Raw genomic sequence first — 27,033 nt, 5'->3', positions numbered from 1 at the left:
GGCAAAGATTACATAGCTTATCAATGGAAGTCCTGGCATTTAAATCCAGATTTATCCAACTCCAAAGTGCAAGCTCTTATCCAACATGATATGTTAGCTCTTTAAGAAAAGCATAGGTGAATATCAGGGCTTCAGTGATTGAGGAAAGTTGTGCCTAGCACTGAAAAACACTTAGTGAATGTAAGACACTATACTAGGTGTGGAGTTATGAGTTGAAACCATGCCTGACCTCAAAGAACCAACACTGGAATGGGAGAATAAGACATGGACACAAATATGTGAAATGAATGCCTGTGTGTGATAAACGGTTTGAGAGGTACAGACTCAGTGGTATGGGAGTTCAGAGAATGGGGAGTAATAGCCAGTTGGGTAGATTGAAAAGTATTTTATATGGTACCTTAAAAGATGAGTGCTATGCCCATGGTTAAGCAGAGTGGAGGTAAGGGAGGAGCATTGTTTGGAAAGGGTTAAAGATGTACAAATAAATAGGTAAGAAAGGATGAGGAAATTGAAGGAAGAGCATAGTCTATTTTGATTGGAATGAAAGTATACAATCAGCAGGAAAGAAAAGTGTAAAAAGAGCAGAAAGTGTAGGCCGAAACATGGAGAGGCATGAAGGTAACTAAACTTCTTTCAAAAAGTAATGGGAGACATCTGAAGATTTTTGAAATTTGGACCATCAATAATAAGTGCTAGAATTTAGGATGAAAATATGATAGCTATTTGACAATGGACTGAAAGGAGAAATCTAGGAGACAGGAGAGGAGATGGAGTTATACTAGTCCAGGTGATATGTTTTTACAATGCTACCATAAAGAGAATGCAGATGAAATATATTTGGAAAGTCACTCTTGCAAATTCATTCTAAGATAAGTCAAACCTGAGGGAAGATCTTTGTAGAAACCTGGTGGGAGTTTCAATATGAGAAGAAAGCTTTCAGTTGCCCTGCTCTTTTTTCAATAACTTTAGTTAACAAAAAAAGAGCTCTACATCATACAGAAGGGCTAACAACTGCAGAGGATCTGAATGTTCTACAATATATGCTAATAGGAATTATCAGCAGGAAACAGCAGTAGGGGAGAAAGACTATCTGCTACAAAGTCAAAGAAAACAGAAAACAAAACAAAACAAAAAAGGAAAAACTTTTACGTCTCAGAGGCATGCAACTGGCTAAATTGTTCTAGCATTGCATTTCTGACATTTGAGAACTAACATTAAATGGAGCAGTTTGACATTGTTGCATGTGAGACAGAATGTGTTCTAAACGAACAAGTCCCAGAATGATAGATTTGCTATACAGATTGTTTGTTATTTGCCAGAATCATGAGGTGAAATACTTCCCCATGTCACTAAGAACCTTCTTGCCATTGTATATGCCGTTAAAAAAAAAGCGTATACATATAAAACAAGGATAATGATTTGTACCATAATTATGCTGTGAATCAACAATTGGTCTAATCATTAGGTCATAGAATGGACTTATAGATAAGGGTTTGATAAGGTTTAGTCTTATTTTTATCAAATTTTAAGTGAGCTCTGGCTGATGCCAGCAGGTATATCAAAATTACTAGAGACCTTGTGTATTTTCTGCTATGGATCTAAGCAAACTCAGCAGTGTTTCCTCCAAGAGAATGTCCTTACTTTAATTTGCTCATACTAGTTTTAGACTAGGCAAAATGAGGTATTGCTAGCATACAATTTCATGCTCATCTAGAAAACTGATATATAAACTTGAGTCAATAGGAATTTTATTCCTTCAAGAAATCTCCTACCAAAATCAACCAAAAGGCAAGGATGCATGATGTCTGTGGCATTTACCTAGTTTTCCTCCATAGATAACATCTGAAGGCTGTCAGGCCACTGGAGTGCAAGAGAGGTCGAAGCCATCTCTGCCCTTGGGCCTGAACTGATCTGTACCATATCTGGGAGTACACTGAGATGCCCATCATCTCACTACCAAAATGCAAAAGTTAATGTGCTAGAGTAGGCCCTGGACTCCTGAATGTCCATGTTTGTTTATGCTGGTTTTACTTGCTCAGCTCATATGCCTGGAAATTTTCCCTGCTTCTTGTTTCACCTTCCAATTTTTAGGTGGAATTGAAGAAAAAAAAAAGGATTGGATATCTGCTTTCTGAATATTTAATATGTTCTTGCTTTAGAATCTATTGTGCTAACCCTCATAGTAATTTTATGAGAATGACATAGACATTGCCATGTGACATATGTGGGAAATTCAAAGACTTTATCACTGCCCCAGCACTTCACATACGGCTAATGGAAGACCCATTGGCTGGAGTTTTACACTGAAAGGAGAACACCCAACAATATAGTTGCTGGATCATAAGTATCAGCACTGCTTAAACATCTTTTCTACAGAATCCCTCCCACCAGTTCCAGACCTTTGGTTCCTGAAAGTCCAAATTTATCATTTCCCTCCTTGGGCATTCTAACATGCTCTGCTGGCAACTGTGCCTTGAGGATCATGCCTTTACCCTGAGTGGTGGCACCAGCTGTAGCCTCACCTATTCCTGTTGTTTATTCCTCTCTCATGTAGCATGCATTTAATTACCAACACATTTTACTTGTGAGCCCACATGATAAACCAAGTGATGAGCTTTTAGCACTTTGATTTCAGCGTCATGGAAAGGATTTCATCTGTGATTCCATGCACAGCTTGTTTTGCTTGGGTGATAGGCATTGCCAGAGAACCCCTATGTTGGCTGATGAGTCATAGTCCTTAATCAGTTGGATGGCAGGTTGCACTTTGGGTGCATGTTCACTGAAGAGCCATTCTTTATGAATACAGGAAGAATGGAAGGCAGTGTACGGTTGGGGAAAGATCATGGACTTTGGAATCAGATTTAAATTTGAATCCCCCTCTTTAACACTTACAAGCTGTGCAACCTTAGACATGTCATTATTTAACCTCTCTGAGCCTCAGTTTCCTCAACTCAGAAAAGAGAATATAGCTATGCCTCAACAAAACTATGAGGACTGAAGAAAATGAAACAATTACTTCAGAGCACCTAGCATGATGCCTGAGTAGTCACTTAAAAACAAAACTTATTAAAGATTAAAAGTAAAGTACTCATACCACTGATGGTCAAAGGCAACAGCTAAATCTTACGACTCTGGTCAGAGAAGAATATCAAGTATTTTCCATATATCTAACAACAAAACTCTACAGTTCCACATAAAGTCACATCAGGGCATGTGCTCTTTTTTGTTTGTTTTTTTTACTTAGTCTTCCTGTTAGGTAAAGAGTCACATCTAAACTTGGCATAATATAACATACACCAGAGAGAAATCATAACAACAACAAAACACATAACCTGAATTTCCAGTCAAAAGATAAGTGGTTTGGGCTTTGAAGAATTATGAAGTGTGTGGTTCAAAAATTTTTTTTTTTTAAATAAGTGTGTATCTTAAAAGCACCATCAAAAGTGTCATCTGATGTGAAACTGAGGCTGGCAACTAAAAGAAATTAATGGTATGTGCATCTTGGAAATGGCTGTGTGGTTTTGTGACCCCATTGAGTTTTTTTTTCAAGATCCTTTTGCTCCTAATGAAGAAATATTACAAGTTGCCCTACCAAGTAGACACACAGTGAAATCAATACAAAGTGCTGCTTAAGTGTAGTCTAACATTTGATGATTCAAATTCAATAATGTGTAGTCTAGGAAGGCAGTTTTCTTGAAGTATCTACTTTTTTTTCCTTGCAAGAGAAGCAAAGACACTAATACTGCCTTAACCCGAGTATTTAAACTTGCCTTTAGGATTGTTTTATTTACAAGCAAAATAAAACAAAAACTCAAACTTGTGTGACTTTGTCAGTTACTGTAAGTCATTTAGAATATGAAAGAATTAGAAGAACTTATTCTACTTCATGAGAACTGATTACCCAAATCCCCATGGCTTCCTTAACTATGCTGTGCTAAAATAGAATATTAGTGTGGCAGTTCCTTCATCAAATGAATTTACTGTTCACATATTAAATTAGTGATCCTGTTACCACTATTCCAAAATTACAGGTAATTCTTTAAAACAGGGAATTCTCTAATTCTCTCATTGTTTATTAGCCTTTCTCATCTTGCAGATTTTCATTAAGGATTATCAGAGTGGATTAATATTTCTAAGAACTGTATTTTTCTGCTGATTAGTTCAACACCTCCTGTTCATTACGGTCCACATGTCTTACTGTTCTTTTATTTTCACTCCAGTATCATAAGAGGTCATCTTATTTTATCATGTGCAAACATGTGCAGGAGTTCTATCTGAATAGAAACTGTATAGTTCAACACCAGAAAGAAAGTCCTTTTAAAATGTTTCTTATCCCAGGGGCCACCTGCCATATTGTTATTCATCTGCTGTGAGAAATTCTCCTATAGTTGTTAAGGAAAAGAGCTCTGGAGCCAAACACAGAGAGTTTGCCACCTGCCTTTGACACTTGCCAGTGTCTCTCTGGGCCCCAACTTCTTCATCTATCAAATAGCATTAATGAATAGGCTTACTACCAGCCATACGTTTGTGAGGGGAATTAAATAAGTTAATATTTCAATTGCAGGGGAGACTACCTAGTATGTAGGAAGTTTATATAAGTTTTCTTAAATAAAAGAAATAAATTCCATTGCCACATATGACTTCCATCATCTTTCCACAACAAAAAAAATCTGTTCTACTTTCTCTGGCATTATTCACAGTGTTTGCACTGTTTTATTTACTTTCTGTGCCAAAGGTCTATTACGTTCTTTGTGAGAGACATATAAGCCACTGGCCATGGGTGTTAACATTTTGGGAATTAACGTCAAGCAGGAGATCCATTCCTTACCCCCACATATTTTACAGTAGCTGCCTAACATTATTGTTCTGATCTACTTATTTCTCAATGAATATGTCATGATCACAATATATCTAAGGAAGTACAGTGGTAGCCAAGTTAATGCCTATATAGAGAATGAGACTGTCATCCATGTAGAATTTTTTCACAAGAAAGGCATTGCTATTGAGAACCATATAAAACCATGACAAGATTCCCCGAAATATACTAGTTCTATTTTGTTTCAATTTTTTTCACAGGATATTATTTAGATTTGACTTACTTAGTTCACTAAGCATTGTAATTACTACGAATCAGGGCAAGGAAGATGGCGAGGAGAATTTATATGCAAGGGGAAAAGTAATTATAAATGCTGCATTACAAAAAAATAAGGATTCTACTCCAACTGGCATATGTATACAACATGTGCAGAGCAGGTCAGTGGCCATTTTTGAGTAGCTCTCTATTATCCCTAAGTTATACACAGATGCTAGGATGTTACCTACAGTGAATGTTTGTAATCCTGCTGGCCTCTGCCCATTGAAAAGGTGCGTTGGGTGACTTGACTTACTTTCCAATGTTATTTTAAAAGAATGTTATTTAAAAAACATCTAACTTGGAACTTCAGAATATGTACCCCAATTATGTACCTAAATACTCTAACAAACGTGCTAAAGGAAATGGACTCATAAGGATATTTCTTATAAGGAAATGGACTTTCATTTTGAATTCCTTTACTTAAAGGATAAATTGAACTACGATTTCATGGTTCACAAGTTACTTTAATTAGCTTAATAGTTGGCTTTTACAGCTAAGAACCATTCCGTTTTATGGGAAACCATTTTATCACTTACCAGTTTAAAAAAAATAAATCCTCAAAGTCATTATCTGTATCATGACTTTTAATTAATTGGCTTCTGAATCATTGAAAGGGGCATTATCAAAGAGTTCAATGACTTCAGTGGAGGAATAGAAGTAACTTAATTTCCAGGTTGAACTCTAGTTTCAGTAGTTTCTATTTTCATGTTGTTGCTTTTTAAATCCCACAAATGAATATTGAATATCTTTCTAAATATGAGATATTTCATACGGAGCCATAAAGCAAATATATTTTTCATCTTTTCAAAGGCAAGCACAGTGTTTGTCACTAACAAATTTGTAAAGTCCCTATCTGTATCATTAGCATAGTAATACTATACAGTACAATCCACTCTCTGATACATCTTAAATTGCATTTGAAATCTCAGGTTCTAAAGACAATCAAAGCTATCAGAGGCTAACAAGTCTTACCTAATAAAAGAGTCTTAAGCAAAAAACACCCACTATGTAAGAAGCGATTATGTCTCTAACAAGATTTTAAGTTTGTAAACAAATGAAAAAACCATTAGTTGGAAAAAAATTAGTAGAATTAACTGTATTGCATTCCATTTAGTAGAATAAAATCAGAAGTGATTGGCTAGATAAAAACTATTGCTGATAGAGCATCTTTTTACTCTTAGAGGAAGAGTGTTATGCAACAATGTCTAATTCCATCCAGCTTCCATTTATCCCAGTCATTCTTGATGTTACATTAGTCATTCAAATTTTTGGATCTTAAAATGCATATTTCTAAGTTGTATACTTTTCCCCAAAACTGCTATTCTGAAGATTGAAAAAGCTCCTTAATCAAGGATAAAAATGCAGATTATATCACCTTGTATTCCACAACCTGACCAATTTTCTTTAGACTGACTCAGAGGTGCACGATTTGAAAGTCAGTTTGAAATTTGGCAAAACTTCACTGATTCAGACTTGAGTAACTTGAAACTTCTAACAATGTAAACTGTTCCTGGATTGCAATGTACCTTTATTTAATTCACCATTTCTTCCTACAGTGCACATATTAATTCTGTAACTCTTTGTAAAGAGCATAAATTATTATTGTAAAATATTATAGAATATTATGACAGAATACATGATTTTCATGAATTTCAGATGCACACATGAAAAAATAAATAATAAGCAAATGTGATTTTCTTTTCACTTCAGTTGGGTGGTTTTTCTAAAACTGGAGATATGCATTTATGTATGCACATTTTTTAAATTTGTATCCCTGTTAAAAATAGGCATTTGAAAATAAGAGGATAGAAGACAATTTATGGTTATTAATTTAGCGATGCTCAGATTCAGGATGTTTATTAACAGTAGTAAGTTAACCAATCACAGACTAACATATAACATAAATGCTTAGACATTGACCTCTCCACTCCATTTTTAAAGTGCCCTTAGTGCCTCCACTAAGAACACAAATTTGATTGAATTTATGAGTCACATTTTGATCTGTTCTGGTGAAATGAGTAAAAGTGGATTCTTTAAAAATACATTATAATTTGGCATTTTTCAAAATTAAAATTGGTTTCCCCATGATTTTAGTGAGGTTTTCCTAAAATTTGCTTAAGTAGCATAAAAGCAGCTTGCCCTTTAATAAGCTAAACCTTATATTTAAGTCATATTATAAAGCAGCAGTTCTCATTTTTTTTCAATCCATGATCTCTGAACTGGACTTAAGCATCAGTGGAATAGACAATCATTTCAAAGACACTTTTGAGGAATGTTTATACCTGATTCAACAGATAAACAAATTCCATTATTGTTACCAACCACACTAGGAATAAATATATATTTAATGTCAGATTTTCATACAAAATCTGACCCAAAAACACCTATAGAAACTTCATGGAACACAGAAAGAGAAACACAACTTAAGAATATTCCTTATAAACTCATAAAAATAAATTAAAGGGAAAAGAGAAGAAATAACAAGTGTTTCTTTTCATACCTGTGATTGGGGATGAGTCCAGATCTCCACAGTTGACTCTTTCATGGGAGTGTGAGATTGTACAACATCCTTCATTGGCTTTACAAAGGAAAAAAAAAATTTCTTTTATGTAGTTTGTTAAAAGTGAAAAACAGTGAATTGCACACATGCATTGAACACAGGTCAATAAAATAATGCCCATGTAAATATCTCTTTCTAGACATGGTAGTTGTTGAGGACTTACAATATGACAGGCAGAGTTCTAGGTACTGGGAATAAAAAAGAGAAAAAAAAAAATAAGAGAAGAAATTCCTTTTTTCATGGAGCTTACATTCATTCCAGTGTTATATTTGAGTTCCATTAAACATATGAATGGAATTGTGGAGGACAATTTAAAATATTTAAATAGTTGAAATTTTAGCTAGAAATACTTTCAGTTCAATGCTTTTACAACTCAATGGCTTCAACAGCTTGGATTTGTGAATTTATCATTATCTGGAATTAAAATCTATCTTGTGTGTGCCACCACACAACAAATTTGCTATCATACAAAGATATTTAATAGATGTTATAAATGCCAAAAATTTATGAACCAATACACAGATACTAACCCACTAACTCAGAATAATTACCAAGGTTTTGAAAAGATGATGTCTGTATCCATTTAATTTTCCTCAGGACAAAGAATATGTTCTTCTGTTTTTAAAATACTGAATGTATACTATTTTCTGTATATGTGAATTTTAGTATATGGGGTGAAGGATTTGGTAAAAAGTTCTCATTTGATCTATGAAATTTTAGGCAAGAAAATAGATATGAGCTGGGTGGAAAGAGAACAAGGTCAGTAAGGCCCCTTTGAAAGGACTCAGTTAACCAGTTAAAACTAGAAAGCCAGAAAAGACTCAGAGTTAATGAGTTAATCAGTTAAAGCTCAAAAGGTCAGGAGGAACTTGGCCTTGAATGTTTCAATATTCCCCAGATGAGGAAAAGTATCTGAGTACAGCCCATGTCCTCATTGTGTCAGTTAGATCATTGTAAGATTTACTCTAGCCTGCTAAAAGGCCCACCGATAAACAGCATAATAAAGACAGGGAAATCCCACCTTAAAGCCAAAATTGCATTTTGAAAACACCCAAGAAGTTAAGAAGAAAGATTCTTAACATACTCTTTGGCAAGCAACAAATAACTCTGCCCACCTTGGAGGAAGGGCAGACAGTCTTCACTGATAATGCTCCCAAACCAGGAAGCTGCTATTCTGGAGGGAACGAAAGCAGTAGTAAATTTCTTGTGTTAGGCTAATTTTGCAAAATTACCTAGAGGACTGATAAGAAACTTAATGTATCATCAAAGATACTTGAGACCACTTAGCAAGTCCACACCTCTAGCCCTTTGTCACATTCCTGAAAAATCCTTAAAAGGGGGAACCCCCAACCTTTCAGTGCACTCCTCTCTCTGAGGTCCCCACACTTTGTAAGTGTGTAACCTTTTAACTTTAAACTCTCTCTTTTCAACCTTTCAGGGCACTCCTCTCTCTCTGAGGTCGCCTGCACTTTCTCTCTGAATAACTTTAAATAAAACTTTTACTCTGCTTCACTACTGTGTCTCTGCCCTTCAATTCTTTGTCAGGGCGGGGACAAGAACCAAGGGAAATACACAATACCTCTCCCCCAACATGAAAGGGAGAGCTTTTTCAAGGAAGCTGTGAAAACCCAACTTGGTGACTGTGAGAAGTTTCGTTCTATAGTAGCAAAGTTGAATTATAGGTCTCATGTTATACTCTCAGGACTTAACACTGCTGTTTAGTGTACTACAAATTGCAGTGATGCCATTATTACTTGACAGGTCATTCAAGGGGAACAGAATGTGCCAACCAAAAATATATCTCTTTGGCATAAGGATTACTTCAGACTTATTATTTTTAAGAAACAGCAGACAAGAAAAGCTCTGAAAACTGAGTGGAAGTTATGCTTTTATAGGAGACATTTAGATTGATAAGGGAAATCTCCATTTGTAAAGGTCTCTTTCTCTTTGTGCCAGGAAGAGAAGGATGACCAAATCTCTAGAAACTCTTCATCAGTAGAGAAGGCAGTGACCTAAATCTACATAATAACTTTACCCTTGCTTACTATGCTCTTCCTGGTAACCTCCCATAACTGGCTCCCCCACCCCACAATATCTTCTGTCTTTAGCTGGAGATACTCTTTTAAGGTGGTGGCTTGGGACATTTTGGAGAGTTGCTCAGTTTTCCTGGGTATCTCTTATGCATATGGGAGTTATACATGTTATTAAATTTCTGTTTATCTTTCTCCTATTAATCTGTCTTTTACTAAAGGAGGGTTTCAGCCAAGAACCTAGAAGGGCAGAGGGAAAGTTATTTTTCCTCTTTGTGGGTAAAATTGCAACATTTCCAGAATCTCTCACCTGGCCTTAGTGCATCTCCATATCAATAGGTGTTTCCAAGGGGTGGAGAGAAGTAGTACATCTGCATATCAATAGTTGATTACAAGGTGGGAGGGATGGCATATATGGACCATAGAGGTAGGGTGGGGTCCCTTTTTCTGCAGCCAGGTCGTGAGAGACACGGATGAATAGAACTGGACAACAGCTTGCAAGCAATTAATGGGTTTCTCCCACTCTATTTCTCCCTTTGACTGATTTTGGTTTCAAAGGTATTTTGCCCTGGGCTGGGAAAATATTCTCCCTCCCACCCTGGAGTTACACTCTTCTAACACTATAAAATGAAAACTCTTAAACTTGAATCATTATTTTTCCTATCAATCAAAAATGTGCACAAAAACATGTAAAAGGACAAGCTCCCAGATTCTATTTCAGCCAATTGGGACCCGGATCCTACCTCAGCCAATCGGGACCTGGATCCTATTTCACCCAATCGGAGCTTGGTCTCTCTCCTCTCCAGTCAGCAAAGAGCTCACCCACCACCCTTAGACCCTGCCAATTGACCAGAGCCACGACCTATCACCCCACCAACTACTCCTAGATCCAGCCAATCAGCCAGAGCCACAACCATCACCCCACCAACTGCCCTAGAACCCCATAAAACCTTTGTGGTATTGAAACTTGCTCTCTTTCTCTGGCATCTTGCCACTGCGTTGGTGTAGATGAGAAATTGAGCTCGAGCTAGCTTGAATAAAGGCTCTTTGCTTTTGCATCGGTGTTGGCTCCTAGGTGGTCTTCTGGGATTTGGGACTTTGGGCACAACATTTGAGGGCTCGTCTGGGATCCCAGAGACCCCCAGGACTCCTGACCTGGAGGGCCCTGTGCCGGCTGGTGAGTGCACTCAGTTATTTGTCTGTCCTTGTCTACATGTGTCTCACTCTGTCTTTATCTGTGTCTCACTGTTTTTGTTCGGGAACAAGCCTGAAGCCTGTATAAGCCTGTAGGAGCTCCAATCTGTATCAGGGTCAGCATTGACTTAGGCGGACGCGCTGGCAGGTCATCGACCGGGGGTCTTGGGAGACGTCCCTTGCCCCCGTCTGGAGGACGAGGTCCTCATCTGTGAGGAAAGTCAGCTGCCACTGCAGCCCAACAGGCCCTCAACTTACTTTCAGTTTTGCCTCTGCGACCGCGGCAGATTATTCTCTGTAGGTGCCTGTTTGTTGTTTGTCATGTTTGTCTTAGTCTTGTTGACAGAAGAAATGGGACAGACGCAGATGACCCCCTTGTCTCTCATGACGGACCATTTTTCTCAGACATTAGGGAGAGAGATCACAATTTGAGCACAGACGTCAGGGAAAATTTTGTGTTTTCTGCACCTCCGAGTGGCCATCCTTTAACGTTGGCTGGCTGCCGGAGGGAACATTTAATCCAACCACTCTTTTACAACCTCAGTGTGGAAGTCCAGAAAGGTCGGTGGCAGACGTTTTGTTCTAGTGAGTAGCCAGTTTTCAATGTTGGATGGCTGCCAGAGGGAACCTTATCATTATGTCTCAATCTATATGTTTGTGTGTCTAAGTGTGTAAATGAAAATATCTTTCTACCTCCGGATGGTATTAATGAAATTGATTTAAAGACAAGTGCTTGTGAAAATTGGGCATTCTAAAACTTCCAGAAAATCTGATAAAAATGTTAAGCATTAATACTAGTTTGGGTTTTCCTGAGGCGGGCATGTCCTTGTAGTTATCAGCTGCCTAAGTTTACCTAAGGTCATTTAAGTCAATGTTATCTGCTAAATCTTTTAAGAATAAAATGCTTAAAGGCTTGGCTTTGTCTAATATTCAGTAAAGGTCTTGTAAGTAATCTAGCATAGTTGTTATGAATGAGTGAACTAAATGAGTGTGGCAAGTGAACACCTCTTTAATTGTGTGTTACAGTGTGTATACCTACCTGCAGCCTGAGAATCTTTGTAGTAACCTAAAATCTTAAAGTTTTTCTAAGTTGATATACTTTATGTTTAGTGAGAGATTGTGCTGTAAAGCTCATAGTTACAGAAATTATAAAATGTTCATAAATTTGTCAATCTAAAGAATGCTAGTGTAACAGTTTACAATAGCCTGCTTCTCAGTGTTCACTAGAAATTAAGGTACCTAATGGTTTTAAGTTCTAATTAAAACTACTTAAAGTAATAAGGAAAACATTTCTGCATGCTGAAGAACGTGTCTTTTGATAAAAGAACGTAACTTTATTGTAAAGTACAGCTGTTTATTTAGAAAGAGAAATCTAAATATAAGAAGAAGGTTGTAGAAAGCTTTGGAAGGATTTAATATGGTCATGCTATATAAAATTAAAGCAAATGAATCTCGGTATCAAGTACACAGCAAAATTAGAATTTTGTTTTCAGTTAAAAAGACAAAGTTTTCTTAAACTGTTAGTCTGCTCTTAATGTTGAAAGATTGCAAAAGGATTTCTAATTGTTTTATCAAAGAAGTTTCTCATGCTTAAAGTCTCAATGAGTTGTCTGAGTATTTAAGAAAATGACATCTTAATATTAAAAAGACTAAAAGGTAAAGTTTGCTAACAACTGTGTAACCTTCTTTATTTGCCTTTGAGGTATTTTGTTGTCATTCTGGTTAAATGGATAAGTATTGCTTCATGGCAACCTATAATCCTATTTAAGCAAGTGCCAAAAAAAAAATCAAATTCAAAAAGGTACTTTTACCTCTAGTTAATTCTGATGTTTTCCAGAGGGCCCCTGGAACATGTCAGAGGAATTTTTTTTTTCTCATTGGAGAAAGTATTTGACTAATTTGGCTTATTTATCTGATATATATATATATTTACCAGGAAAGCACTGTCAAAGAGAATGATGCTAAACTTTGTTACTGAATGGTTTTTTTGTTACAGAAATATCCGAATTTCCTTAAGTCAACTGCCTTACAGTAAGCTCTCATCAGATCTTTAACCATTGTCATTTGTAAGTCTTTTGTCATTTATAGCCACTGTTTTATTACTCCTAAGCTAGTAAAGAACTAGATTTCAGCAGAACAGGTATTGCTTACATAGGATTAAGTAAACTAAGAAAGATGATTTTGTAGCTTTTTGTTTCAAATGTTGCTCATAAAGTGTTTAAAGCTTTTTTTCTCTTAAGCTGACAACAGTTTCATGAATGACAATACCTTTATAAGCAGAATTGAAACATTTATCTTTCTCTCTACCTGATCCCTCAAGAATTTAAAAGCTTTCAGTATTTTTATGTTTCATGGCAGGATGTTTATTTGCATAAGTTCAATAAGAACCTGCATTCCTTGTAAGAGGACCAATTAAAAACACTGGTTATACTACCAAGGCTTTGACTGGAATGTCATATCTGAGAGACACGTGCATAAACTCAGATATGGACAGCTTTAAGGAACTAAGGTTGACTTTATAAAGCTAACAAAGCCCCTTAGAAGAACTGGCCTGGTACCTTGCTTACAGAGTTCCCAGCAGCCTTACGAGGTGAGTAAGGAAGGTCACTTCCTGGCAGGCGCAGGAACCTCAAGAAGAGAGGAATTCACCCAAATCTACAGGTACTGCAGGCAAAACCTGATGGCAAGTCTGGCTTGGCTGTCTGGCCTCAAGAGGCCTTTAAAAGTTCAATCTGAAATTCCTTACAAAAAGTTCCAGCAAGACACGTTTAAAAGAGCCTATGTAATCAATTGCTCTTCTTGCTGCACTTATGCAAATAATCAAGCCAACTCTTAATTGTTTTCTTAATCTGACTAATTCTAATAAAAATAAGGGTGATTTTAGAGAAAAGTGTTGTTTCAATAATACTGTCTTATCTATACTAAATCCTAATATCCAGAATTCCAGTTTCCCCATAATACCTGACTATGATCCTCAATTAGAGTCTTCATATTTCTAGTTCTCATAGTCAACCATGCATTCTTAATCTCAAGTTTGTCCTTCCAGAATAGAAAATCCAACTCCAGATATTGCTACTTAACCTAATAACACAATTTGTTTTATCTTGCCTAGAAGCCACAAAACTGCAAATAGTAATAGAAATGAAACCCAGAATAGAAGCGCCAACCTTCTGAAGCCCTCAACTGACCAGTGATAGAGACCTAGCTGCACCCTTTACTGCGCCCCCTTCTCAGCACGAAGCAGCCAGAGCGGTCATCGCCCCTTTTCCCTAGCAGCTTCTAGAGTCTCTATCTGTAGAGGGGAGAATGAGGCAGGGACCATAGGTTTAGACAGAATAAAGTGAGAGAGCCTCTGAAGAAAGCAAGGCAGGATATTTGCAATCAGAGCAATGTAACTACATGCTGGAAACCACCCCCCTACTAAAACTGTTGAACATTAAGCTCTAGAATCATTCTTCAGTGAGATCAGTTAATGTTCCCCAGATAAAGAAGAGTAGCACATGTTTTATTATGCCAATAATTTGTAATTGTGTATAAGATTCACTTTAGCATACTAAAAGGCCCAGGCCTGTGTGCTGTCTTCCCTCCTTCAGATCTGACTAGGTAATTTTGCTGAGCAATTGACTTAGCATGCAGACCCAGCTGTAGACGGCATAGTAAAAGGCAGGTTTCTTTAGCAAATAGACAATATCTCAGCCCACCTTAGAGGCTGGGCACGCAGTCTTTTGATGTGTGCCGGAACCAAGATGCCAGTGTCTCAGAGAGAAATCAAGGCAGGAGATTATCTTTAATCAAGGACCTCTTGCCATCCTACTCCTTTTACTAACCCTTGGGCCCTGTTTCATCAACAGGCTGGTTCAGATTCTCAGAGACCACGTGGGGGCCATCCAACTGATAGTCCTCCGTGCTCAATACAAGCCCCTAGTAATGTTACCTTTAGACCATGTATCCTCAATAAACTGATAACTTTTCCAGCTAATAGTGGTAGGACAATGTTATCAACCTTTATCTCCTTACAACTGCAAAACCTTATTAGACCCATGATTGGGTCCCTTCTTAGGATCCAGAGAAAGCGGGGAATGAAAGGGCAAGCTCCCAGATTCTATTTCAGCCAACTGGGACCCGGATCCTACCTCAGCTAATCAGGACCTGGATCCTACTTCACCCAATCGGAGCTTGGTATCTCTCCTCTCCAGTCAGCAAAGAGCTCACCCACCACCCTTAGACCCTGCCAATTGACCAGAGCCATGACCTGTCACCCCACCAACTACCCCTAGATTCAGCCAATCAGCCAGAGCCACAACCATCACCCCACCAACTGCCCTAGAATCCCATAAAACCTTTGTGGTATTGAAACTCGCTCTTTCTCTGGCATCTTGCCACTGCGTTGGTGTAGGTGAGAGATTGAGCTCGAGCTAGCTTGAATAAAGGCTCTTTGCTTTTGCATCGGTGTTGGCTCCTTGGTGGTCTTCTGGGATTCGCGACTTTGGGCACAACGCATGCCTTTTTAAACTTTACAATGTGGGTTATCCCAAGGCATTTGAAAGTATTAGTGGTAACATTAGTGGAATTTCTAATATTCATATACTCTCTTTGCAGATCATAAATACATTGACTTGATCAAAGAAATCATAATTATAATTTGTTATCTATTAATTGTTATGTTCTAAAATATTTAAGAATGATAGGATTATATTAAAAATCAAAGATTGCTCTGTTTAATAATGTGTATACCTTAAGGAAAGCAATGGTTAGATGAATTAGAAAATTAAAATGGAACATCTCATCACAGCAGAATTTCTTCACAAAAATAAAAGAAATGAAAATGAGCCTATGACCAAAGTAAGTTTCCAAAAGCTTCATTTATTAGCCAAGCAGAGAAAAACACTTATTGATAGTGAGTTAATTAAATTGTGTTTGCTTACAAAGGTCAAATAAATTTGTCTACAGGAAATAAACTTAGTATCATTAGCCTTTCAGCAGTTATGGTTACTCAGAAAGTTGAAGACCCTGACAGCAACATCAATAGTGAATTAAAAAAAGTATATGGGCGAATAATTTCAATTGGTTTTCCTCATCTTTATCATGAGTTAACAGATGTTACCAACAATGCTTAATTGTTATTGAGGAAGCAACACTAAGTTTGAAGTGACTGAAGAATTAACCTCTATGAATTAATAGTTTGTGTTCTACAGATCAGGAAAGCATATTTTCAAAGAAGTTGAGAAAACACTAATTCAGTAAAACATGAAGTGGTATCTGCTAAGAAGTGTTACAACTAATGGTGGATAAAATATACGTACTGTGGAAAAAGGATTGGTTGGGCAAGTTTACAAGGCTTGGAAAATGGAAGGTGTTCAAAGCCTATGGTTATTTATTGTACTGTACATCCCGTAGGTATTTATGGAAAATATTTCAGTCTACCATGTGTTGTTGAACCATAGTGTTAATAGTGAACTTAATTCACTATTGTTAATGGAACCATTGTTATTCTTTGAACATTTATCAAAAATATAAACTGAATATCCTCACTTGCCCTACCACACATGCAGTTGGATGGCTTAGCAGTGACAGAATTTTACTGAGATTTTTTTTAGCTCAGAGCCATAAAATAAAATGACGTTTTGTTGTCACCCATGGTGGTCCCACAAGCAAAGAGAGGTGTGTAAACTGTAGAGACGTCAAGTGAGCCTGGTCAGTTCCTGTTATGCTGTGAAGATGCCCTGCAACCAGTCTTGCCTGTGTCACAAGACTGTCACAGCCCTTTACCCCTCACCTGTGACCAGAGAAAAGCAGCCTGGAATGCTCAAAAGAAGATAAACTTGTCTCATTCATGTGTCCTCAGTAGAATTCTTTAGGAGAATAAGTCCTAATCATTGCTTTCTTTCACACACATATAGCATCAGATTATTCATTGCCTGTGCTTTTCAGACACAGCCCTGATGTATTGATTAACATAACTTCTTCTCTGCACACACCTTCTCTTGTAAAAATGTATTTATGTTGCTACCAAATGAAGGGCTTTGGAGAAGTCTGTCATAACACTCTGATAAACTGACTTCCAGGCAATGGTCTTCAGTAAGACTCTAAATAAACTCTTTCTTAAACACAATGGACATGTTGATTTCAGTTGACAGAGCCGAGATTGAAATTTTGCTGAATAAGAAGAAACATCCTTGACCATTACTACTGAGTAGTGAATTACTTTGGATGTTAGTTTTTTCTACAGACTTGATAATGTCTTGTAATAAATCAACCTAAAATCATAAGGTAAAACAGTGCTTACATGCAAAACTTACACACTGCAGTAAAGTCATTTTAATGACAACTGGAATTGTTTGACTCACAAGTCAAGTTATTTTATACACTCCATTGCTGTATAAGTTAAAACAAGAAGCAAAATCTCCATGCCCACACTAATTTGCATGAGTTGCAACAAATACACAATGAGGAGCTTTTATTGAACCTTCAATTAGAAATGATTAATCTTCAGTGCAATGGCATGCTAAATGGCAAATATGAAGGAAAGAATCTAATAGAATTCTTTACGTGTTTTCCTAGAGGTAGAAAAGTTTGCTGACCCCTGATCTAGGGGAAAAGGAAAAATACGCTAATTATTATGCAATGAACAAATATATGAAATAAGTGAAAACTTTAGATGCAGAGGGTGAAGAGGAGTTTTTTTTGGCATAGAAAACAATATGATCCAAGGCATGGAAACCCAGGATGTGGTCAGTATGACTAGAGCGCCATGTGGAGACTAAATGGTGGAACAAATGTATGAGAAAGTGAATTAAGCACATACTCTTTCTTGATGGACTTACAAAATTAGCTGATGATTTTACAGTTATACAGTGAGCAAAGGAGAAACATTCAAATGTAGTTGAGCAATGTGTTGTGTGCTACAGGAGTTTCTAAACAGATTTGTGCTCAGGTCTTAGATTAAACTTTATTTTTAAACCAATTCTGTTAGAGTTGCATTTCCCATGCACATTTTCAGCATCTGATTTAAACACTTGCTGTCAGCTGTGAGCAGTTTTATGTCTGTCTAGGTTGCCCTCTGTCAAATGTGTAAAGCCACATTCAAACATCCGTTGAATTAAGTAGGGATAGTATTTTTGGTGGTTAAATGCTTAAAGCTATGTGGATATATCTTGTCCATTTACATTTGGCAACTAAATATCTCTATTGTACAATAAGCCACAATATTCAAATATTAGGGAAAGTTTATTGAATTTTGTTTTGTGTAAGAATAACAACTTAAAGGTAAGATAATATTCCCACTCCTAATATTGTTTTTCCCATTACTCCTCCCTCTTCCACCAAATCTCACAGTTAGAAGAGTAATAACTAGGAAATCATCTAATAAAACAGCTCCAATATACAGAACTGCTGAGGATTAACTATATTGCAAATGAGAGAAATGGCAATTCTAGGAAATATTAGGGCTCAAATACATTTATGCTTGACTTTTTTGAGAAGAAGAAATATGGTTCATCGGTGACACCTGAGAAATAAGATGCAAATCTGCATTTCTGTGTCCTCACATGCCCCATGTGCTGAACCAAACTGTACCTTCCCTTTTACAGAATCGGATGTCAAGCTGTCAGGGAAAGAGTAAAGTGCTTTCTAATCACAGTCTTTACAGATTTAAGCTTCATTTTAATCCAGTTCATATTAAGATGGTACTCGACAGTGAAAACTGAGAAGTGTGTCTTACCATGGATCTGAAAGGGTTTTGAGAAGTGTCACTGGCATTACTGCTAAAAATAAAAAAAATACTTCGAAGAGAAGGATGGATAGGTATTGGATCTTCTTATTTCTGAATCGGATATTAGTAGTTCAGAGTTTAGACATTGGAAGGGAATTCAACGTTGCTTAAAAATGTATGAAATCCTTTAAACACTAATACTTTATTTCATCAGTGATGCCCTATTGGCCTAACAAAATAGACATATGTGAAAGAAAGGATATTTACTTATATTATTTCACCTTCAGAATCCAGAAATTTCATGGCTTAAAAAACTGTATGTAGTCTGCTTGAATGATTTTATTTATGGATATGGAGAGCAGCTAGCTCATCAGAAGCACTGGTTCAGTGTAAATGCCCAAAATTCTATTAAATATCCCTCAGTTTTTTGTCTGAGGCAAGAAGTAAGGAAATTTTCAGCCAAATTTCCATTCACAAAAATGTGAATCATAGCTCAAAATATATACAGTGCTATAGCTTTTGTGATAAATGGAAAAATATTTCCAGGTTCCAAAGGATTTAGTCTTTCAGGAAAATAATAACTGTTATAGGTGGCCTAAAAATAAAATTCACTTCCCAAAATATAACTGCCTTGCAAAAAAAGGCTTATGAAGCAACATAATTTGATTCAACCTTCTAAATCTGGCAGAACATTTTAACTGTTCTCAAATGTTTTCCTAACAGTGTTGTACAGAATCTGAGCTTTAGCAACCTGACATATTAACCGCATTGCTTAACCTGTCTAATCCCAAAATTACTAGAGTGAGGTAAACCCAGACTGATGCTGTGATCATTTTAAGGCAAAATGTAGAATGCACCCTTTATTCTCCCACTTGGAAATTGTACTGCCAGTCTAACCTAATGGTAAGAAAATCATAGAATAAGATCATGATATTTCTGACTACAGTATCAACATTTCATTATTGTTTCAAAATCTAGCAAAAAAGAGAATTCAGAGGAGTTTCAGTGTATTCATCAGTTGCATTTCGTTCTCACAGATTTTCCAGTAGAAATGTAGGTATGCTTTCATTTTCTCAGTAATCATGCACACCCCAGGAATTTCAGGTTTTTCAGAAATACGTCATTCTAAATTGTCACAATCATCACTTTATTTTAGCTACCAAAGACTACAAGTGCATTGAATTGAAAGATTATTTTTCTTTTATTGCCATATAGTCGACATATTGACAGGTTAGGAAAAAGAAAACCTTTTCAAACCATCATATGAGAGATTTTTGGGGGGAGTCTTATGTAATATCTACCATAATGATATATTCCTAAGACATATAAGTATGTGGGTGATGCCTCTAGTGATTACATTTATAAAAACTTTCCCTCATTTTTGTTTATTACCTTACAAGAAATCGATATCCTTACTATTGAAATAATATCCATGAAACACACAGCAAAGTTTGCAAATATGGAGTGTAATTTGACACTTACTTTTGCTCACGATATTAGTTGAAGGATTTCACTTTAAAAGCCTTGGCAAAATCTTAACTTCGAATTTTTATAATAAATTACAGGGCACTGTTCTCAATTACAGTGAATACATTCCACAGATTTCTTGGAATAAGAAAAATCTTTACTTAATTCCTACTCTCCTTAATGTTTCGAAAGGTCCTCCTGCAATGCCTTTCTGTCCTACAATTAGTAGGAGTGGTAGGGTATATCTAAGGGGGAAACAATAGATGCCTAAAATTGTATATACATGAAATCTACTCAGCAATACGGTACAACAGTGGAAAAGAAGGGACTTTTGGAATCTGCATCTGTCTCTACAGCTCACTAGTTTTATGAACTCTGTCAAGTTAAAGATGACTCTCAGTTTCATCATCTGCGAAATGAGTATAATAATATGAGACTCTTAGGATCATTGTATTATACTGAGTTACTATAGTAAAGTGCCTGGCTTTTTGTAATTATCCTCTTCACTTGAAGTATTGTGGATCTATCTTCCCTAATAACATGAAATGGAGGCCATTTAGAGCCATCCACCACATGGTTTCTCTCTCTGTGTCTCTCTCTCCTTTCACCTCAACATTTTGAAACTAGAAATTTCAATTACTTACAAAAGGATTTTGTATATATGAAAAATAAAAATACCAACTGCTACAATAAGTAACACAGTAATGTGATGGTTGAGGGTAGGGGAAAGGGAAGGTGGACATTAATTATTCTTTACTTTTTCCAATTATTACATGACCTCTAATCACGAGAAACCACTTTTGAGTATAAATAAATTCCTCTTAGTCACATAGAAATAAATTACTTATGAATTTAGTTGACATTCCAAAAGAAAAAGGTGGTTTATAAAATTGGAGATTTCCTGAGATCTTCAAAATTTGAGAAGCAACATTAATCATATTTATGAGTATATAAAGATAAATAGAAATAAACAAGGCCAAATTGACTATTGAAAGTTTTTAAATGAATTGACTAATTAAGACATAATATAATGCATCTAAATTTACTAGAAAGTCAATGGAATTTTTCTGGATGGAGGCAAAAAGGAGAGAGATTAGATTGAATAAATTTAAACATGGAGCTTGATATTTGGATTATAATTTTCAAGTATATTTAAGTTATTGTTTTCTAAAAGCACTGTACAGATTATGTACTTGAAGAAATATTACAAATTGAAGCTTTCATAAGAATTCATGCAGAGCAAATTGTTCCTGTATAAATTCACAAACTGAATTTATACCATGATTTTGGAGATGAGGCCAGGCCAGAAAGTATACAATTTACTAATGTTTCCTGTCCACAGAGTAATTGGGACACATTTGTCAGAATTAAAGGTACATGTAAACCTATGTTTATCAGCATTCTGGCACAGAGAGGACATTGTGAATCTGGAGCACCTTATGCTTAATACTCCCTTATTGTTTGTATGTTTTTTGCTTTGTTTAATTTTTTTACTTGCAAATTGGTGTCAAGTGACATGGATTTCTAAAAGCAAAGCACTAATTTAGTAATGGTGGATGGAAACAATTTAATATCAGATTAATAATAGGCTCAAATTTATTTTAAGGCTATATATATATTTTTTTCTAGGTTAATTGCCATCATCAAAACCAAAATGGTGAGGTCTTAAGGAAAATACACTGGGTTGTTGGGTTACTTTGGGTTGGTTATTCCATAGGTTTGGCCAATATTTTCCACACTAGCCTGAGTTCCTCTGGAATGGTTTGGCATCACAAGAATATACTGATCTTTCTTCTGGATGAGTTAGACCTAAGGGAAATGTGACAAAAAGAGGGTACTAATTTGGGACGAATATATTCATTTATCCATAAGGATTCCAAGGGTTCTGCCGAAAGCAAACAGCTATTTTGAAATTTTCTTCAAGGGTAACAAATCACCAGGTGGAAAAATCAACAGGCTTGGTGCACTTAATTAGATCTTTTATCTTAATCATCAGCAAGTCAAGTGTACACTTGTGTTTAGGGAAGGGGGAATGTTTTAGGAGGGGGTTAAATTAACACTTGGAAAGCTCTGACGATTAAGGAAACCTGACATGAGGCTTGCCAGATGCTTTGGTACTGGATTGTAAAACTTGAAACTAATCTTCGTTTAAGAGTGTTAATGGTTATATCTCTTATAAAGCCTCTTGCTCTTTTGCTAGGGTGATTCTGCAAAATTATAAATCATGCTTTGAAGAAGAGCTTCTATGAACAGAGTCTCCATAAATCTCAGCTGAACTGATCAAGAAGATTACATTTTATTATGATGTAGCACAGCAGGATTTTCCCCTAGCAAACATAATGATGTGAAAAAGGATAAAGCCATCACTCTGTGCAAAGAGGTCATCCATAGAAGAACAATGCTTTTCACACAGATTATCCGCACATGTTGAAAAGTTCACATTGTAAAAGCTTTTTCTAAATGTCTCTGCGAAGAGCTCTAATCCTGGCAAGCATTCATATCTAGATAGTAGTGATCATGTATTTCTATAAGGTGGCCCACCCCAGGGTCCTTGGGAGAGATTGTATCTGTTACAGACTTCAGTGGAAAAAAATTAAGTATTATATTTATTCTCAGGTAACTTATATTTAATCTCAGCTAATCAATTTGATTTGAAGAACACATTTTCTCATTTGTAAATAATGTAAATTTACTAAAGTTTAAAAATACATATTAGCACATAAAAGACCAAGAAAGTAGCTATACAGAAATAGAATTCTGTATGTATATCTGTATTTCAATATTCCTACTGAAAGCCAATTAAGGTATGTACCATAATAATGAGCTTCAAACATTGGCACTTCCATATTTAAATATCAAGCCTTATCAGAAAATATTGGTAAATTATATTTAACAAATTAAAATAATAATTTATGTTTGTTTATTCATTAGATTATTTCTTTCACCACTCTGAGATTGGCTGGAAATTACTCCTCAGTGCAGAAACAGATATTTCAAACTGATGGCTGCCAATTATTTTTCCAGAACTAGACCCAAATAAAGACACACATATGTATGTGAACACACACACACACACACACACACACACACACACTACTGTAAGCTTCATTTAGTCCTCATTTTCAAATTAGTTGTTGTCACTGCTATTACCACAAGTTACTAAGAATATACTTATGAAGAAGCATCAGAGCTAATCTCTTAAATGTTTTCTAATTATTTTAAGGTGGCTATGAAAACATTAAAAATTATTCTAAACTTGTAATTCAGAAACAACAGCTACACATTTTCAAAGATTTTATTGGTTCTTAGAGCAGGGATAGAAGTGGTGGTAAACCTTCCTTTTAAAATACTTTTTTCCTGTGAGAATTGAAAGAGTTCGAAAGAGTGAGATCAATTGATTATTCAGCAGCTTAAAGCAGGGTGATTTTTTGTATAAGCATTTATTTTTAAATTTTTCTAAAAGGTAGAAATAGTAGAAATGAGAGTAGAAATAGTTCATGCATTTATTGCACACATTTAACAGTGTGTCTTTCACTTGGAAACATTTCCATGCATAAATCTCTTTAATGGAGAGATAAGGAAAATGTATTACATGTTGCAGCAATGTTTAATTTGAAATACAGAAGTATTGTTTTGAAATTGGAAAGAAAAATACAGCAATAGTTTGGCCAAATTTATGGTCAAAATATAAAGGTGATCATAATTAGTAAAAAATTATAATGTCTTTATTATGCATAGAGTAAATATAGTATAGATGAAGCTAAACTCCTAGATTTAACTACTCCCTGCAATGGAAAGCATGATACAATGAGGACAGTTCAGGTTACTGGCATCATTCTTTTCTCCACTAAAAAAAAAAAATCATAAAGGGATTCTAATGTATATAAAGTAGATGACATGATGAAGAAGATCTGCTACATACTGATAGTACTGATATTATCCACACATGCCCACAACCTATGGTAAAGATGAATTAACTTTTTCCAGAACACACACACACAAATAATGTCTTTATCACTTACATCAGTCTTTGCAGAAAGTCTTCCTAATGATTATATCAAATAAAAAAATTCCTTCTTTCAGTTACATATTAAACTCTGGATTGGTAATTACTAAATGTTGAACAGGTCTGCCCTAAGCTATGAATGAATTATAATTGTATCACCTATGTCTAACTTGCCATCATTCAGACAGCAAAATAAAGACACCGATTATTTAAATAGAGAATAGTATTATGGACTTACAGTTTTATGTTCTGTGGTTTCCAGTGTGAACACAAATATGTGCAAAAAGGTTTGTCAGAGGGCTTACAGCCACAACAATCATGAAGTAGCTTTCTTTTTGAGACATCAATTACAAGTCAAGAATGGAAGAATCATATGCCTCTTGTCTCCTAATGTCAGGACATTAGAGTCATGTGTGGGGCATGGAGAGGGAATAGCCCTCTTTTATTATAGAAATTATGATTTACTTCAAGATTCATACCATAGGGCACAAAAAAGCACTTGTTCCCAACCTTGAGTATTCTGTGAAGGAGTGTTCAAAATTTAGAAAATCAACTCCAATCAAGATTCAGATGCTATGTAGAAACAGTCTTACTAGACCTCTTGTCCAAAAAGAAACTATCTTGTGAGTTTGCTGTCCCGAAAGTCTTTGACTTTTTCAAAGATACTATTTATACTGAATTATTTGGCAACAAAAACATGGTCAAAGAGGCGTCCTCGTTGCTGCTATGAGAACTGGGCTTTGTAAGTGTAAATTCAATATTAAATAATTAAATCCACATATATACACTATTTGAGCTATTAATTAAATTAGTTTTCAACACAAAAACCCTTACTAATGAACTATTTTAAAAATATTCATTAGTATTGCTTGCTAAACAAACTTATCTGTAATCCTAGGTTAGTATCAATAAACCAGTACTGTACTAAGTTAAGATCATTTCTGTAGTTAAGGAATGTGCTAGACTAAGGAATTGGTAAATCTAATTTCGTTTTGTAAGAACCTGAAGAATATGCATTATGGTTATATTAAGGCCCTTTATATAATAATAACACTTCTAATTCCTCAAGAGATAATTCTAGCATATCTCAAGTGATATGCTAAGAAAATATTTTGACCTGAATTAGTGTACAATCTACTTAAATCATCTAAGAACCTGAAATAAAGAGTAAATGGGGGAACAGAGAAGAATCTAAGTGACGATGGAAAATAAATAAATAATAAATAAAATTACTAAGGAAAAAGAAGTTAGCTGTCTGAAATATGGCTGGAAAAATGTAGGCAAAAAAGAGATGTGTCTTTTATAACTGCACCCCTATCCTGAATAATTACCTATTGAATTTAGAAGGATAGTTAGGGAGAGAGGCAATATTAATGACAAAAACAAAATAGAATCCATTTCAGCTTAATTAGAGAAAATTTACCTTGACAAAAACAAAAGGAATAGCAAACAAATATGAAAATATAAGTTTAAATTGGAGTAAATTTACAAAGGGAAGAAAAATTGGTTATTTTTGCATAGGGTATTAGGAAAGATTTGCTTATCATAACATTATAATAAAAATAATTAAAGCATAACAAAACACCAATATCATGATTATATCCCTTTATATTAGATTTTCTAAACTAGATTTTCTTAAGATGTTAGATTAAAATCTCTTCAGTTTATTTCATAACAGATTTTCTAGTAAGTGGTCTTTAAGGGCTGGTTAAATTGGGGAAAAAAGCAAACATGAGTGATCTCTATTTCTGATAAAGCAAGCATTTCCTAAATCAAGAACTTTATGATCATTCTATTATTACTTTCCCATTAAATGTATTAAAGAAACTATTTACTAGACTCACTGAAATCTTATTTTAAAAGAAATACACCCTCGAGGGGCAGAAGATGGCGGCGTGAGTAGAGCAGCGGAAATCTCCTCCCCAAACCACATATATCTATGAAAATACAACAAAGACAACCCTTCCTAGAATAAAGACACAGGACAATATCCAGACCACATCCGCACCTGAGAGAACCCAGCGCCTCGCGAAGGGGGTAAGATACAAGCCCCGGCCCCGCGGGAACCGAGCGCCCCTCCCCCCAGCTCCCGGCGGGAGAAGAGCAGGCAGAGCGGGAGGGAGACGGAGCCCAGGACTGCCGAACACCCAGCCCCAGCCATCCGGGCCAGAACGCAAACACAGTAGGTGCCCAAGGGGCCCTGGATGCTAGGGAAACAGGGCAGCAAGAACAGTGAGCGGGCACCGGAGGCTGGGTGCCGGAGGACATAAGAAAAGCACGCGACCCTTTTTTTTTGCTGTTTTGTTCTGGCGAGCGCTTTTTGGAAGTCTTAAAGGGATAGGGCCCCCAATACAAGGGAAACAGGGCAGCAAGACAGGTGAGCAGATGCCTGAGGCTGGGGCCGGAGAATAAAGAAAAACAAGCGGCCACCTTTTTTTTTTTTTTTTAATTTAAATTTTTTTTTTTCTCTTTTTCGTGGTCGTTGTTTTGTTTTGGTGGGTGCTTTTTGGAAGTCTTAAAGGGGCAGGGTGGGACACTTAATCCAGAGTTAGGGAATCCGGGGACATCTGGGCACCCTAACCCCTGGGCTGCAGGGAGCAGGGAGGCCCCTTACGGAGATAAATAGCCTCCAGGCCGCTTCCCCTTCAACACGACTCCATCACTTTGGAGAAGAGGCCCGAACCAGGCCACACCCACAGCAACAGCGGAGATAAAAACTCCATTGTTTGCGCGCAGCTGCCCAGCACAAGCCACTAGAGGTCGCTGTTCTCCCAGGAGAGGAGGGCCACAAACCAACAAGAAGGGAAGTTCTTCCAGCCGTCACTCGTCCCAGCTCTGCAAACTATTCCTATCACCATGAAAAGGCAAAGCTACAGGAAAACAAAGATCACAGAGACAACACCAGAGAAGGAGACAGACCTAACCAGTATT

General features: G+C 36.2%; 1 protein-coding gene across 3 annotated transcripts in view; it reads right to left on the bottom strand.

The window, feature by feature from the left end:
- PCDH11X (protocadherin 11 X-linked) overlaps positions 1-27,033 on the bottom strand; it is an 821,697-nt gene that overhangs the window by 383,206 nt on the left and 411,458 nt on the right. For all 3 annotated transcript variants that reach the window (XM_057495790.1, XM_057495792.1, XM_057495791.1), the window contains one exon: positions 7,635-7,712. In XM_057495790.1, the coding sequence (XP_057351773.1) occupies positions 7,635-7,712 (78 nt within the window). The remainder of the gene's footprint in view (positions 1-7,634; positions 7,713-27,033) is intronic.

The sequence above is a fragment of the Manis pentadactyla genome, chromosome X (genome assembly GCF_030020395.1).
Source record: "Manis pentadactyla isolate mManPen7 chromosome X, mManPen7.hap1, whole genome shotgun sequence".
Classification (NCBI taxonomy): domain Eukaryota; kingdom Metazoa; phylum Chordata; class Mammalia; order Pholidota; family Manidae; genus Manis; species Manis pentadactyla.
This window is presented reverse-complemented; position numbering and strand designations above follow the sequence as displayed.